General features: G+C 35.0%; 4 protein-coding genes across 6 annotated transcripts in view; 2 read left to right on the top strand and 2 right to left on the bottom strand.

Moving 5' to 3' along the window:
- Positions 1-416: 416 nt before the first annotated feature.
- On the bottom strand, positions 417-4,375 carry LOC105258743 (armadillo repeat-containing protein 8). The gene is made up of 8 exons (XM_011270219.3): positions 4,170-4,375; positions 3,960-4,033; positions 3,355-3,805; positions 2,780-3,274; positions 2,359-2,650; positions 1,173-1,696; positions 703-869; positions 417-613 (listed from the first exon to the last, which is right to left on the bottom strand). The coding sequence occupies exons 1-8, from the start codon at positions 4,194-4,196 to the stop codon at positions 577-579; spliced, it is 2,067 nt and encodes a 688-aa protein (XP_011268521.1). The 5' UTR covers positions 4,197-4,375; the 3' UTR covers positions 417-576.
- A 38-nt stretch (positions 4,376-4,413) lies between these two features.
- On the top strand, positions 4,414-6,048 carry LOC105258742 (vesicle transport protein GOT1B). Its single transcript, XM_011270216.3, has 5 exons — positions 4,414-4,492; positions 4,909-5,199; positions 5,312-5,403; positions 5,486-5,664; positions 5,751-6,048. Exons 2-5 carry the CDS (start codon positions 5,175-5,177, stop codon positions 5,875-5,877), a joined length of 423 nt encoding a protein of 140 aa, XP_011268518.1. The 5' UTR covers positions 4,414-4,492; positions 4,909-5,174; the 3' UTR covers positions 5,878-6,048.
- Positions 6,049-6,747: 699 nt separating this feature from the next.
- Positions 6,748-10,103, bottom strand: LOC105258744 (ADP,ATP carrier protein 2). The gene is made up of 4 exons (XM_011270220.3): positions 9,830-10,103; positions 8,388-8,649; positions 7,817-8,051; positions 6,748-7,728 (listed from the first exon to the last, which is right to left on the bottom strand). The coding sequence occupies exons 1-4, from the start codon at positions 9,990-9,992 to the stop codon at positions 7,486-7,488; spliced, it is 903 nt and encodes a 300-aa protein (XP_011268522.1). The 5' UTR covers positions 9,993-10,103; the 3' UTR covers positions 6,748-7,485.
- A 3,774-nt stretch (positions 10,104-13,877) lies between these two features.
- Positions 13,878-15,842, top strand: part of LOC105258746 (protein furry) — a 30,751-nt gene continuing 28,786 nt past the window's right edge. For all 3 annotated transcript variants that reach the window (XM_011270222.3, XM_011270223.3, XM_011270224.3), the window contains exons 1-6: positions 13,878-14,157; positions 14,566-14,638; positions 14,706-14,747; positions 15,148-15,324; positions 15,398-15,582; positions 15,641-15,840. In XM_011270222.3, coding sequence (XP_011268524.1) covers positions 14,629-14,638; positions 14,706-14,747; positions 15,148-15,324; positions 15,398-15,582; positions 15,641-15,840 — 614 coding nt within the window. In that variant the 5' untranslated portion in view covers positions 13,878-14,157; positions 14,566-14,628. The remainder of the gene's footprint in view (positions 14,158-14,565; positions 14,639-14,705; positions 14,748-15,147; positions 15,325-15,397; positions 15,583-15,640; positions 15,841-15,842) is intronic.

The raw sequence follows: 15,842 nt of genomic DNA on the forward strand, positions 1-15,842 counted from the left end.
ACCAAAGATATAAAATTTAATGTTTATTGAACATTATGCTAGTCATATATATATTTTCTTTCAAATATATATTACAAAATCTTCAATATAAATAAATTTATTATGGAGTTCTTTGTAGTATTCTAACAAACACATCCACACAAAGGAATGGAAGTATACTACATAAGTATGTTTTCTGTTTATTTCAAATTCTTTTCATGATTTTATTTATTCTCTTTTTGCTTATTGCGTACCAATTCATAACATCTGAAGCCTATGCTTGTAAACTAAATAAAATTGTAAATATTTTAAGTTAATAATATAAAAAAAATACATCTCTTTCAATAAACACAAAAAAACTCGTATATATTTTTCATATTATTTTTTGTATTGAATTAAATAAATAACAGACAGAGTTACAGGCATAGGCTCAGAAATATTATTTTGTTCAATCTTGTTTATAACTTTCAAATACTTATACATCATTAACCGAGGTAATCACAGTATTAATGCTAAAATTGTAATGTATTTCAAATATAAAAAAACGACACTTGAAATCATCCGAAATCTAATCTTCGTCGATAATATGTTTCAAATTCAAGGCTCATAAAATTGCGCTAGGGCAGTCTTGACTCTGAAAGGGAAATAACAATGAAATTTGTTAAACAGTTTATAGTAAGTGACAATAACATGCAAATGGAATATAATATATATTATTCATACTTCTCCAACAATTGAGTATCTTTCGTGTGACGCAGTTGTTGCAAGATACGGTAAATTCCTAATTCTCTTAAACGTGCTTGCCGTTGTGTAGAACCGGGTTCGTCTCTCCAGACTAGGTTACATACACAGAAAATCGCTGCAACTTGTAGTTTCACATTGCTATGCATCTACACAAAATATACATATTGTACATATACTATAAAATATACATATGTATAATTGAAATCAACATTTAAAAGACAACTATTAAATTAATAGATAGAATGCAAATGTTTTATCGATTTAGACACGCATTTGGCATCACCGAGCTTATGGCAATCAAAACAAAATTTTTTTATATTATTCTATCCTATTGTAAAGAAAACAATCATCCATAAGCACGAGCCGGCTTATTCGTAAAATCTATACAAAAATTAATGGACGCAATAAAATAATGAAGTAAAATATCATATGATATACACTGTACGAACCATATAATCCATAAGTTTTTTAAGTACATCGTCGTTAGCCATAATGTGATCTCTAGCTCGATCACCGTCAGCGACATTTGCTAAAATGCAAAGTGCTTGTTCCTTAACATCCGCCGGATGTTCCGGGTCTTCCAATACTAAAATAACCGCTTGCATAACATGAGTGGCATGTTCGCCCATTATACGATCTATGTGAGCTTTAGTAGAAAGCAAATTTCGTAATAATCCCAGCGTTTTCATCAAAACGCTCAACTCTGGATCGGCCAGAAGGCGAAAAATCTGATCAGTGCCCAAGCATGAGAGTATTTGCGATTTTACACGTTGCTCCGCTTGAAAAGCCACATTCATTAAGGCCCAAATGCCGTTCAGTCGAAGTGCCGATTCGGGTCGTTTAGTGAGAGAACACAACAATTCTACTCCACCGGATTCGAGAATTGGTTCTTTGCTTGGACTAAACTCCAATAGTAAATTACATAAAGTACTCGAGGCAACAGTTAATAAATCACCTTCACCTTCGCCTCTACCTATAGTACAATAATTATAACAATGTTAATAGTAACTCATAATTGGCGATCGAATACTAATAACAGCTAATTATAAGCATTGATTTCTTTATTCCTTTTCTTCTTTTGGAAAAATGATCTTACGGATACAGAAAAGAGATGCAGATAGAGAAAAGAGAATAGGGATGTATTCATTTTTGTTTACATGCATAAAAAAAATATGTCGCCCCATTTTAAATTTACATATTAATATCGTGTCAATTTTGTTGTATTTATAAATTAGTCGCGTTTAGACTGCTTGCTTCTTTTCAAAATGTGAATATGACCAATTTCAACAAAACAATTTAAAAGATGATAAACTTTTTTTGATACGTGTATTTTTATTCAACTACAATTCTCTTGGCTCTTATATAGAATGAAGAAAAAATAATTCACAATGTACATGAATACTTCTTTTCAATATATTACGTTTTTTCTTTTTTTTTTTTCTTTTTTTTTTGATTAAACTGTTAGTTCGAAATTTAATACTAAATATACTGTATCTTATATGCAATGTATACATGCAAGATACATATTAATGTCTATCAATGTTTATTATAGCGTATTATGCTTTGTTTATTATGCTTATTATAGCGTATTATGCTGTAATATGCTTATTATAAATATGTATTATCATATTTTACCCTCCAACCCCTTGTCCGCTCCATGTAATAACTGCATAAGCGGCCTCCATACTGCATGATCCTGAAACGTAGTGCGAAGCTGTTGCACGCTCCTCGAAAGGGAATGCAAACATCTAACCGCGGCTAAACGAACGCGGGATCCGCCGGGGTCTTGAAGACCTGAGACAACTTGTTCCATAAGACTTTCCGTTTCGATAATACGTTTTCGAATGTCTTCATCGTTAGCACCGAGAGACGCGAATGCTCTAAATGCGGCTTGTCGCATATCTTGCGTTAATGTTGCATCCTGAACCTGGAACAAAAAATATTGCGCACTTTTTTATTGTTATAAAAAAAATGATATAATACAATAATATATTTGCCCGATTCTATATGTATTTTGCTATAATCTGTACACATTTATAGTGTAATTGTAGATTACTTGTGGATGTGGTCTTAGCAGCTCCGCCAGTGTCGGTATTAGATGATTACTGATAGATGCTAAACGCTGCAAATCTGTATCAACTTCGGTAAGATACGCAAGTGTCTCGGCTGCGGCGACCCTCTCGCGCGGTGGTCGATCTCGATGACACAACCGAACTAGACACGGTAATGCGCGATATACCACTCGTGGATCGGTAGACGGCAATGCACCGGCTCTGTGCATATACGCGATGCATCTTGCCGCTTCGAGCTGTATCAACGAGCTCTTTTCGCGTCCCATTAATTGGCCTAATGCCACGGGTACCAATTTACCATGGACGGTATTGTTCGTGCTGGCTGATGCAACCATAACAGATACCATGTGATTCTGGTAACACATGTTTGCTAAGCAGGCTAGAGCTGGTAATTGAATGTCGGACAGAGGGGAATCCAATTGCATCGCCAACGTTTCTACCGCTCCGCCTTTGGATAAAGCGTTTTGTTCCTCTGTTGTCTAATAAGCAATTTTGCAAATTAGTTTCCTCATGATTCTAATATATTTTTTATGATATAAGTTTTAAGTTATCTCTTTACCTTGCATGCTGTAGTTAAAATCGTCGCGACGCAGACTTGACAGGTTACTGATCGACTCGCCAAGGACAATAATCGTGGTACTAATGCAGGATCTTGGTAAATCGAGTGAACTGGTGCTGCTGCATGTTGAAATACTGTACGTAGACATCGCAAACAAGCTTCGTTCAATTGGTCCAATACCTTTGTCTTGCCATCCATAGAGATCTCAGGAGTTGGCGCAGAAAGCAAGACTTGAAGGAGTAATGGAACTACACCTAGGTCTATTAGCGCCAATACATGCTGGTCTGTGCCTTTGGCTAAAGAACCCAACGTTACCGCAGATTCTAATCTTACATGATCGCATATAGTATCAGATGTATCTCCGAGCAGTTGCAAAAGCCGTGGCACCACACCCTGAGCTATAACCGAACCCTTTTGCCTGTTGCTGCCAATAACCGAATTCTTGAGGCATCTGAAGGAAAAAAAAAATGTTCATGTGCAAAAAATTAATACAATTTTTTTGTATATTAGACAAAAGAATATAAAAATAAATAAAACTGTCAGAAATTTTTCATCACAGAAAACAAGTTATGCTACATCCTTAAGGTTAAGTGCAATTTACTCACATAATTGCCTCTAAACATTTCTGCGGATCTGGCGAATATAGTTCATCGATATAACTCCTGGAGCTCTCGATGTCCTGCAAAATCGCGAGAAAAAAAATCGTGATGTAATCTTGCCTTAGTAATAGTAATAAGATTTTGCGAGATCTGTTGAAATGTCAAACGACCGTTCGTCAAAGGCCGCATACGAATTAAATACGCCATCAAACTCACCATATATGGCTGCATCACCGACACCATGAGTAAAATTGTGTTCTCACATAAACGTTTCGTAAATCGTACAATTTGATCGGTCTCTTCGCGAAACGATTGCCACGAGGATCGTCGAATCTAGTTTGCGTATTATGCGAAACGTTCGCGACACGATTGTGCGCTGCGTTCTTGTGTTCTAAAATGAGCTCGATTTGTTGCCAATGATGCCAACGTCACGGAAACGTTTATTCTGTCAGAGAGAAGCCTGGGAGTGGCCATCCCGGCCTGTTCCCTCAAGACCTTTAAATGTGCTGTACAGTGTCGCCTCTACATCATTTTATCAGGTGGCCGTTCTCTTAGAGACAGAGAAAAGTTTGCCCTTTTAATTGCTCTTTTTCGCATTCCTTCTCTTTTCTCTACAAAAATGTCTTTTTTTAAATATATAATTAATTTATAAATTAATTTTTAGCGCGATTAACGCTTATAAAACAAAATTTTTGAGATTAAGTAAATAAATGCATTTTTTTTAATGATTTTATTTTCAATTCTTAAAAATGTAAAAAATAAAATTAATAGTTAAGTGAAAAATGAATGATTAAATTAATTGTACATATATATGTGTGTAAATATGCGAATATTTATATGATATACATGCAGATTGAAATGTCGAGATGATCAAAATTTGAACGATTAGGAAGCTTTAAGTTTTTTATTTGATTCATATTATAGATAAAATAAAAATGACATTGTGTAATTTCAGAGAGAAAGATGAGATAAAATGAGTAGGGTAAATTATCGAAAAATAATGATCCGATAAATTTATTCACATAAAAAGGGCGTTCACGAAACAGCTGATGCAGCTCCGTAATAACCTAGATTCACCTTTACGTAGAATGAATTTGCGCTCCATCATAACCAATGACGTGGATATAGGTTAAATTTTTCTACGCTCATGTGTGTAGTACGCGCAAACAAATAAAATCAGTTGCATTAGACACGTTTTTCATAAGGAACAATCTGTAAATAATGTTCGAAATCACGGATACACAGAGTGAGTGCAGAAATTCCTTGAAGCAATATTGACCGACTTGTAACAATAAGCCGGTGAATATCTGAGACGACGATTAAATACTGTTGATTTTATTACAAGGGATGTGTTTCAGAAATCGGAGTAGGATTGGCAGGATTTGGTATTTCTTTCCTGTTCCTTGGTGTATTATTACTTTTCGATAAGGGTTTACTTGCTATTGGAAATGTAAGATTATACTCTTGCTTTACTTGTATAAATCCTAGTTGTACGTGTATATTCTAGACTTCTGTTTAAATTGTCCTTTTAGCTATTGTTTATATCGGGACTTGCGTGTGTAATTGGGCCATGGAGGACTTTAAATTTCTTCTTTCAAAGACATAAAATGAAAGCCAGCGTCTCGTTCTTAGGAGGCGTTTTGGTAGTACTCATGGGTTGGCCCATTGTGGGAATGATTTTAGAAACTTATGGCTTTGTATTGCTATTTAGGTAAGTGATACGTTTTAATAAACTTGACATTATATAAGAGTTATTTCTATAAAAATATTAATTTATTACATTCTTTTTTATTTTAGTGGCTTTCTACCAGTAGCAATAAATTTCTTACGAAGAGTACCTCTATTGGGTACTCTACTGAATATGCCTGGTATCAGTCGAATTTTGGACATAATAGCAGGTGACTCCAATAGGACAACTGTATGATAATTATATAATTTAAACATTTTTATATAACTTTAAAAATATCAACACATTTTTGCTTCAAACTTGTATATAAAACAATCATGTGTTCCATATTCTTTTTCTGTCACTCTTGTGTTAGGATGTCAGTTGTTGGATAGAAATTTTTGTACAAAAACACAAATGTGTGTATATATATATATATATATATACACACACACACACACACATATACATACATACGTATATATATATATATATATATATATATATAATTTATCTTCTATAAGTGTAAGAAAATATCGATAAGCATATAGTGTATAATTGATTTGTATATTTCTAATTTACATAAATATGACTTGTATACGCTATCCGATTACAGTATGTTATCTGATTACGTTAAGAGTACGCTCAATTATTAATATATGTGATGCATTCCATAAAAAGTTTTATATAAAAAGCAAAGTTTAAATTTCCTTTTGATTTAATTCCTCATTAAAAATTAGTAAATTTTTTAAAAAATGTATACTCTTTTCTTAATCAGATAATAAATGTTTTGAGACAAAACAATAAATATTTAATGTGTCATATATCAAGTTTCACATAAAATTTTGAAGACGTACTCAATTGAGAAGATATTTATATATGTATGAAAATTTTCAAAGTGAAAAAGAAATGATACTGCAAAAATATTAAGAGCATGTTGAAGCAATTTAAGTTAAAACTACTTGATTACTGAAATTAAAATCAATACTAATAAGCTTTAATTTAATTTTTTCACTATATATAAAATCATAATTAGTTAAGTAATTTAATTTAATGTATGAAAAAAGCGATTAAATCCATTTTTCAAATAAATCTTTATTGACAGGATGAAACAAAAATTTCCGAATGTATGAAATTTTATATCGCTTTTATTGATTTGCTGCTTTCCCTGCATGCATCCTAACATGAACAGATTAGATGCATACATTCTGAGTAACCGCTTTTCATCTTACACATAATCATTTGGAGTGCGAAATTAAATTATCGTCCATCAAAATTTAATGGACTGACTGATACCATTAAAATGATACTTTATTAAATATGAATTATGAATTATCTACAACGGGCCGAGAATAAGGGCGGGGGGCGGCCCAGGCTACGCGCCCCGCCATCGTCGTGATATTTCGTCGCGCGTCCCCCTCTCTTTTGTTTTTCCGTGCGCTGACTCGATTCTCTAGGAAGTTATTACTTTCAGTACTTAATATTCTGATCGGTCTATTTATTTCAACGCGTATATGTGGAATATCCTCCAGGAAACAGGTGTTCGTGATACCTCCGCGATTGTATTCGCCTCTTCGTCATCTTTATGCTAATATGAAAATACGCGTAATATATCAACCGTTGCAAGAGAATACTGAATCCGGCAATAAGTTAAGCAGATTCTCTATTTTTTTTTTACGTTTACAATTTTTGCCGAGTTTCATGCATTTTACGAGCTGCTACGTCAAACGTCCTCGGCCTGAGTTACTTGTTCATGTTATTGACAGCAAGTCTTCTGTCTCTGGGAATCGCTATCAAATCGAATTGTATAGATAATGACGATGTTTGTGATTGTGAAAATAATGAGACGAGAATTGTTTTAGCGCTTTAAATAAGATTCTTGATTTCATCGTACAATACGAGTACGAGCGCACCGCCAGTACCACGGAGAACGTTGGAGAATGCACCCTTGAAGAAAGCATTAGCACCTTCTGATTTGTAAATGGTGGCCCAACAGTGGAGAGTGTTTTTATACAGAATGTCAGTCTTGGCACGGCCAGACTGCATCATCATACGTCTACGTACTGTATCAAAGGGATAGGAGATAATACCCGCGACAGTGGTTACAACCTGCAATAGATTTGAATGCATAAGCAAAACAGTTTGATGAAATTGTAAGAATTTTACACAAACAACAAAACTAAAGTCGTCTTCTCACCTGGGCAATACCCCATGAGACAAGGAATGGAGTCTTCTTGGGGTCTGGCAACATACCACGGGCAGTGTCATAGAAACCGAAGTAAGACGCACGGTAAATAATGATACCCTGCACCGAGACGCCGAAGCCACGGTATAGACCGACGATACCGTCAGTTTTGAAGATCTTAGTTAAGCAATTTCCTAATCCAGTGAATTCACGCTCACCACCACCTTTACCTACATCGGCAGCCAACCTAATATATGACAATACAATAAATTTTATTATCAAGAATATGAATTGTTAGCATCTTTAATTGCTAGAAAATATACAAATTTATCTGTTAAAACAAATCAATAATAATCTTTTTATGACATTTACCAATACAATTTACTGGATATAAGTATGCAAAAACTATATTATTCTTTCTTAACATTCATATTTAGATGAAAAAGAGTGAAAGGAGGAAGTATCTGGATAAAATTAAATGTATACAATCTAATTTTAAATTATAAGATATTATTTCTTGATTAATAATATTTATGTTAATGTGTTAATATAACTTAAAATACATCGATAATATATAATTTACCTAGTTCTGGCAAAGTCAAGTGGATAGACAAAGCACAAAGATGTAGCTCCAGCGGCACCACCAGATGCAAGATTTCCAAGGAAGTAACGGAAAAATTGAGTATTCTTATCAACACCACCAAGGAAAACTTGCTTATACTTGTCCTTAAAAGCAAAGTTCAAAGCTTGCGTCGGGAAATATCTGATCACATTGGCAAAATTACCACGCCAATAACTGAGGAATCCTTGTTCTTTTGGAATACGGACAAAGCAATCGATCATACCTAGAAAAAGACAGAATAATATATAATATAAATATGTACCGCCACTTAATGTACAAATAAATACACATATGTCAAATTTATAATTTACTTTTTAACTCTTACATTATTTAAATATTTCAGAGATTACAAGCAAAAACACAGAAAGATCTTTATACAATATTAAAATTCAAATTTTTAATGTCGGTAAAATTCTATTAATACAATTTTACCGACATTAAAAATTGACAAATAGTTACACCTTAATATATAATAAATAATCAACGATTAAACATTTACAGCGAATCGGCAAATAGTTCCAATTATGATTTTTTCCATCGATTCCAATTTTGTTCGATACTCGCAATTATTTAATACCGATTAAATTATACCGCGGACTTTCGAAATAGCAACATTTTCTACGCATTTTCTTCTCTTCGAGATATCGAGACGAGACCGTCTCGATCTTCGGTTCCAGCATGGATGAATCACCTCAAGATTCTAATGGACGGCATGAATTCATGACGCGTGGAAGCAGACGGAAGAATTCGGTCTCGTGGTCGACGAAAGGGCGGCCATGTTGGACCGCACCGTCATCGATCGGGGTTAAGAGAGCGAAGGAGAGAAGCCACGCTGCCATCTGGCTTGGGACGATGCGTTTTATTGAAATATCGATCCATCGCGAGGAACCGGAGATGAGCGCCCATGTACGATCGGCCTCGGCGTGGCCGAAGTTATGTAATGCAAGTCGCCGAAACTTGGGCTTGACCTTCGTTACATAAATGCGCGAAATTCTTCGACGCGATATATACTCCTCGCGTGGCTCTATCGCGCGCGAGACACGCGAGGCATCCGTTGCTGGCTCTAATGCCGATGGCATTACATAATGGCCATATCTCGTCTTCCCTCCTCTCGCTGCAGCTTAGTCGTTCTAGCTCGCGCAGCTCGAGAACTATGGCACGTTCGGGATTATTGGCTACTGTCACACATGTTCCGTGGGGCTGCCATTCATGCCATTCATGCCATTCCACCACGCGCCGCGTTAACGGTACCGGGTTCTCCGGGGACGTCGCGCTATAGCCGTGTCTCCGTCTCGCCTAGTTCCTCTCGTATGCGGCAGACGCGACTTTTCGACACGATCCTGGGTGATTCTAGGACAAGAGGAAGAACAGCGAGATATATGAACTCACACATACACACTCACCCTTGTAACGCTGCTCCTCGGAGATCTGCTTGGAGATGTGCTGTACCTGCAGTAACAACTTGACGCGCTCGATGGGCGCGACGGTGGTCTTGGAAATCGCCGCGGCCACACCGCCGGCGATGAAATCCTTGGCGAACGCCACGGGATCCGCGAGTCCAGACATCGTAGGGTGTGTGTCGGTGATACGGGTAACGTAAAGGAGAGAGAGAGGAGACTCCTGATCTTTAAGTGTTTCGGACGCGCGCCGGACGACGAGTGAGCGAGGCAGCGATCTCGCGTCACGAGCGAACGGGCCCTCCGCTAAGAATAGTCGCGCAGGTCACGTGTATCAATCTGCGCAACTACGAAATCACGTATCGCGCGGCACCGCGCGTACCGCATGTGCGTCACCGACGAGTGGAATCCCGTCTCTCGGGGCCGTGACACGTGCCCGCCGTGACACTTCCGCCCGAAAGTCGCGACCCTACTTTTTCACGGTCGATTTTCTTGGCGACACGCCGCCGTTATCTTTCGCACCCGGCCGAACTTCGCGAGCCGCGAATTCCGCGTTCGAAAGTCGTCCCTTCTCCCGCCTCGGCGACGTCCCGTCCGGTCGCGACCGGCCTATCGCGGCCGCGATCGCTGCCGCGGGTATTCGAAATTTTGAACTTCCCCCGATGGCGGGAAAATTGACTTTGGAATACGCGCGATAAGAAAGTCGCCCCTTCGATTGTTCGTTTCGATTAATAAAAGCTTATTAAAAATGTACATACAAATCCGAAAAAAATGAAGATTGTGGGAAGAAAGAATATTTTGTTGAATAATTTTATAATGCAATAAAATATACATATACAAGGGAAAGATACATGAAGTTTGATCTATAAGTATATAAGTACATCAACAAAAGGATAAATAAAAATTAAACAATTGGTCGATAAAATAATTATATGTAATGTCGATTTTACAATCTAAATAACATATTATCGGATCAGAGTAAAAATTTTAGTAAAGATTTTTAGTAAAACTTTTATCGTTTCAAGTATAATATATAGATTAGTACTATATTTTCGAAAAATTGAGCTTAACTTACTTATTCCCTAATTATTGATGAGCAAGATTTCAAAAGTTTGAATTCGTATCGGTTCATTGTTGCCAATTTATAAATGACAACCAATCACGAGCACGTGATCGCGTGAAGTTGCACGAGTATCCCTTACCGGCTGAGAATCTTCACCTATTTTCAGGGCGAACTTTAATCCTTTAAAGTGACCGCGGACGAGCTTGCGCGTTCCTGTCAAGAACGAAATGCAAGGTCAATTCTCTCCGAGGAAGGAGGTCAACGGGACGTGTCTCTTGCGTAATCTTGGCTCGCGGCCATCGCGTTGCGGAGAACCGCGCCAGAGTTCAATGGGGTAACGTCAAAAAAGTAGTGTATTTATATATTCGTGAAAAAAGTGCGCGCGCGCGCACGTGGAATAGACGATGCTAAAATCAGCTGTCTCTCGCCCACATACACGTGGTTTGTTACACGCTTGTGACGATAGCGATTACGAAGCGTTCTGCTGGCTCGTGCGCATATCACCGATAATACACAGTTATACAATTATATAGTTTTCTTTTTGTATACGTTGGAGAACAAATCACCGAAAATAAATACGCCTACTTTAATCTCTCAATTCTTGGTGCGAACGTAATGCCTTGATACAATTTAAATTATACTTGACATTGACCTTACAATTAAATTTAGAAGAATCTACGAGGTAATCGAGATAGAAAAGACGTTGTAAGCTCTTTAATTTAGAATCGATTTAATCTTGATTATGAAAATGTGGAGAATAAACATCTGTATGACGTGTGATTCACTAATTTTAAAAAATTGGATTTTTTTAACGAGCAAAAAGCAATCTACGAATAAATATTTTATTTATTTATTTTATTTATTGAATAAAATTAATTTAAATTTATCTAATTGATCTAAATAAAATTAATTAAAATTAAAAACATAATGTCTTGTCATCAATTTATACTTGTTTATTATCTGTAATAATAATCAGAAGCATTCCAAATTAGCATCAAATAATTTATTTATATCAATACCATAAGATAAGCACCATAGTCTGATGATAAAGAACATGGAAAGCATGAGTATGTATATAGCAGCATGAGAAAGCATATACATAATAATAAGTAATAATATTACTAGATAAAGAACTATATATTTGTTCAACTAATTAGATTTTTTTTATTCTTAAAGTCAATATTCCAATCTTTAAAAATTAGGAAAATCATCTCACATAATACATATGAAATAGAAATTATACAAAAATGAGACAGCCATTTATAATAAATGTTTTACTTTTTTTTAATAACTTTATTAAAATAATTTAAATAATGTCTACATTTTGGCAGAGATAGTATGATGTACATTTATTTTATATTTATCAGCTTTATGTTAATAGGTAAAGTAATGCATATTCTCTGTTAAAATTATTACTAATATAGAAATTTCTCTAATTTCAATTTAAAATATATATTATCGACAAATACTTTTACATAAAAGAAGATAGCTTTTCTGTACAATTAAAAATTTTCCAGTTATACGTTACGATGATGATATGAACCTTTTGCTCAGATAAGACAGATGAGGACGTCACACGATAAGAACAAGAAGATTTCAATGAAATTTCCTGTGATATATATCGATACAGTTCGTAAGAATGCACGGACCACGTGCTGTTATCAACTCGTTAAAGGTCGGACCCGAGCTCGGGGACTCGAATATCTCATATTGGATTAAGTGACGACCTTGAAATTGACTGCTATGCTTTGCGACTGCGTAATCGTCCAGTGTTGGCGATTTCTCGATGAACGATCAATGCACCTGGAAAACGTTTCTTTTATTAATTTTATTATCATTACGAGTCATGTGTAATTGCAACACGAGGTCTCACTTGGATGGCACGTGATATTGAGAAAACCGAAAAAGTCATTATTGTCGTTATGAGCTTCGTCTCTGTCGTAATATAATCAGGAGCGATTACTGCCTCCTTTAAAGTAAACGATATTTTTTTGCAAATTTTCGGACGAGTATTATTTGTTGCTCAAAACGTTTTTTCATTATATAAGCCACGGTTCGTGAATCTTTATTAACTCAAAACTAATAACTTAGTAAATTAAGAAATTTGTTACATTTTAATCAATTAATTTTATAATTAATAATAAAATTTAACAATCTATTATATATATCTCATAAAACAAGATTATGAAACCGAATTTTTAAATCCACATTAATCTTAATATTCTGCGCGCGCGCGCGTGTATGTGTGTGTGTGTGTGTGTATGGATTTAAAAATTCGGTCCCATGTTTCATAATCTTGCTTTATGAGATGAATCGAATGATTGCAATCGATTTTTTGGCTGTCCCTGATAAGCTGTGCGTATATATGCGTGAATATTTAAATAGAAATATATATAAACGACGCTTTTATGTAACGTTTCGTAATTTCATACATCAATTTTGCGATCAGTTTCTGCATATTATTATTTTATCATTATACAATATGCAATATGAATATTTATCCAACTTCCTATAGATATAAAAATATATATAAATAACAGAAAAGATTTTTTTCTGTACTTTGTACTTTGAGATTTGGAAAAAAGGTATAATACTCTGATTTATATTCATATAAAAATAGGTGCCTGAGTAAAAATAAATTTATGACGTGCCAACATTTAATATAGTACATCCTTAAACTTGATCTATTCTGTGCATGTTAGTATTATTCTCATTGTCGGTGAAAAATGTACGAGCATTATTTTATACTTCGTAGATATACAATATGCATATGTGAAACACCTAATAGATATACGTATATATGTCGCATATATTTTTCAAAAAGATAAGATATAGCTTTTAACTAAACTGTAATATAACGATATACGTTTAACATTATCTACATAAATGTTTCCGCGAAAAACTGTATTTAGTTCGATAAATAATCACCTGACTCATGACTCGATTATTTAAATTATCGTAGATAATTCTGAGGAAACTCTGTTGGTACATTTGACAAGAGGACTAGAAGACAGATTCAACGCTATCTAGTGGTAGCCTACTAGACGGTGTACAGTATGAGAGTAAAAAAAGTCGTAAACTCCTCGAAAAAGACGAAATAGTGAAGTGGAGTGAGGCGGAGAGTTGATACGGAACAGTAAATAAGCGAATCGAACCGGAGTTTTGTCGAGCGATGCGTTGAATTCTTTTACGACGAATTATTACGACGTCGTCGAACGTACGAATGGGTGCGAGGTCGGCGAAACGTCAAAGACATCCGTGCGAATTTACAGTAAGCGTCTTTGCAATTTTATATCGCTTTGTAACTTGTACTATTTGACGTAACCCGGGTTCCGTATTTTCAACGCTGCGCATTAATCAAATAGCTGATCTACGTAATTATCCGGAATGTAATTTGTGCCGTGAGATACTTCTCCAATCTGACGTTTACGGTAAACGTTATACGGTCTATAAATTCTACTCTAATTAAGGGTTCCTGTTCAATCTAATTAATTATACGTAACATTTATATATCTGTTAGATAAGACATTTTATTTAGATAAATATTAGTTATTCAATAACATAAGACACAAGATGAGAAATAATTCCTTTTTTTTTTCATTCGTAAAAAATGGGTGTTAGTTTGTGTCTTCAGTACTTTCTGTTGATATTATTTTGTAATCAAGCTAATAAATTGCAGATGTAATTATACCATGATGATATTCAACATATAAGTGCTGAGGAGAAGATAAAAATCAGCAACATGACTGAAGGTTGGTTATTCAAGTGTTCTATACAATAATAGATTTAGAAACTAATAAATTTATGGATTTATCATAGGTGCAGAGACCCAACCAAACGCGGGAAATGAATCCCAGACAGGTAAATTATTGTTTTATTGATGATTTGTACATATGCGCACAATTGGATATCATGCCTGATATAATTGAGTTAGTGTTTGTTATAGATATCTATATTATGTTACATAATAGACTTTATTTTTTAATCTATTTTTCGTTATATATGATATTTATTTTATTAAATTGAGAGCATATCTTTATACTATATAGATAATCATTTATTATTTAAATATTAACACATAAGTGGATATGATATTTAATCATCTTTTAAAATTAACAATTTATATTGACATGCCATAAGAAATTATAAAATTATTTTATATATTCTTTAAGTATCACAGTAAATCATACTAAAGCTTAAAATATAGTAAGAATAGATTTATAAATAAAAACATTCAGGAGCATATATTATACTTTTGCAGAAGCCTTAGAACCAAGGGCATCGCATACTGAAGGATTACATGAGGGAGCAACGGAATCAACATCGCAAACTGGTCTTGAACCTATGCAAGAGCTTCTTACAGTTCATGGAACTACGCAAGGAGAAAGCAGTGATGCTGTCAGCATTTACACTGCAAGTACCTCGGTATCTGGTAATGGTAAGTTTATAGATTTTAACAATAATATCAAATGTGTATATATGTATACATGAATAATTGCATTATTTTTTAGAATCAAGTTCAAGTAGAGTTAGTGCAATAACTGTTGTGTTACCTTGGGGCGCTCAGAAGGAAACAGTAAAGCCGCAGCAAATAGGAGACATGGATCTAAGACCAGGAGAGTATGTGATGCGTATCCTGTTTGCAGAATTTACTTCACAGGCAGAGAAAAAGATGGAAGCTGTTATGACGGAACATGTAAGTAATCATTGAAATAATTGTTGAAGCAATACTAAATTAAATGCTTTATTTCCAGGAAAAACAATTGTCAAAAGTTTTACAAAGAGGAGAAGATCCACAATTTGATCAGCTCTTATCGGCATTCGGTTCCGTTGCCGAGCATTGTTTGCCATCAATATTAAAAGCACTCTTCAATTGGTATGAACGTCAACTTGTAGATCAAGGCGGTGATCATAAGAAACCTGCTCCTGGGAAAGAAGACCAAAAAGGAAAAAGGT

The sequence above is a fragment of the Camponotus floridanus genome, unplaced genomic scaffold (assembly GCF_003227725.1).
Source record: "Camponotus floridanus strain SB8 unplaced genomic scaffold, Cflo_v7.5 scaffold48, whole genome shotgun sequence".
NCBI lineage: Eukaryota > Metazoa > Arthropoda > Insecta > Hymenoptera > Formicidae > Camponotus > Camponotus floridanus.

Coding starts and splice junctions, on each gene's coding strand:
- LOC105258743 (XM_011270219.3), bottom strand. CDS start 4,196: ATGGTGTCGGTGATGCAGCCATATATG. Junction 1,697..2,358: donor AGCGGACAAGGGGTTGGAGG/GTAAAATATGAT, acceptor ATTGTACTATAG/GTAGAGGCGAAGGTGAAGGT. Junction 614..702: donor GATACTCAATTGTTGGAGAA/GTATGAATAATA, acceptor TTTCCCTTTCAG/AGTCAAGACTGCCCTAGCGC.
- LOC105258742 (XM_011270216.3), top strand. CDS start 5,175: ATGTTCGAAATCACGGATACACAGA. Junction 5,200..5,311: donor CGAAATCACGGATACACAGA/GTGAGTGCAGAA, acceptor GATGTGTTTCAG/AAATCGGAGTAGGATTGGCA. Junction 5,404..5,485: donor GTTTACTTGCTATTGGAAAT/GTAAGATTATAC, acceptor TTGTCCTTTTAG/CTATTGTTTATATCGGGACT.
- LOC105258744 (XM_011270220.3), bottom strand. CDS start 9,992: ATGTCTGGACTCGCGGATCCCGTGGCGTTCGCCAAGGATTTCATCGCC. Junction 8,052..8,387: donor CTTGACTTTGCCAGAACTAG/GTAAATTATATA, acceptor GTCATATATTAG/GTTGGCTGCCGATGTAGGTA. Junction 7,729..7,816: donor TCTCATGGGGTATTGCCCAG/GTGAGAAGACGA, acceptor AATCTATTGCAG/GTTGTAACCACTGTCGCGGG.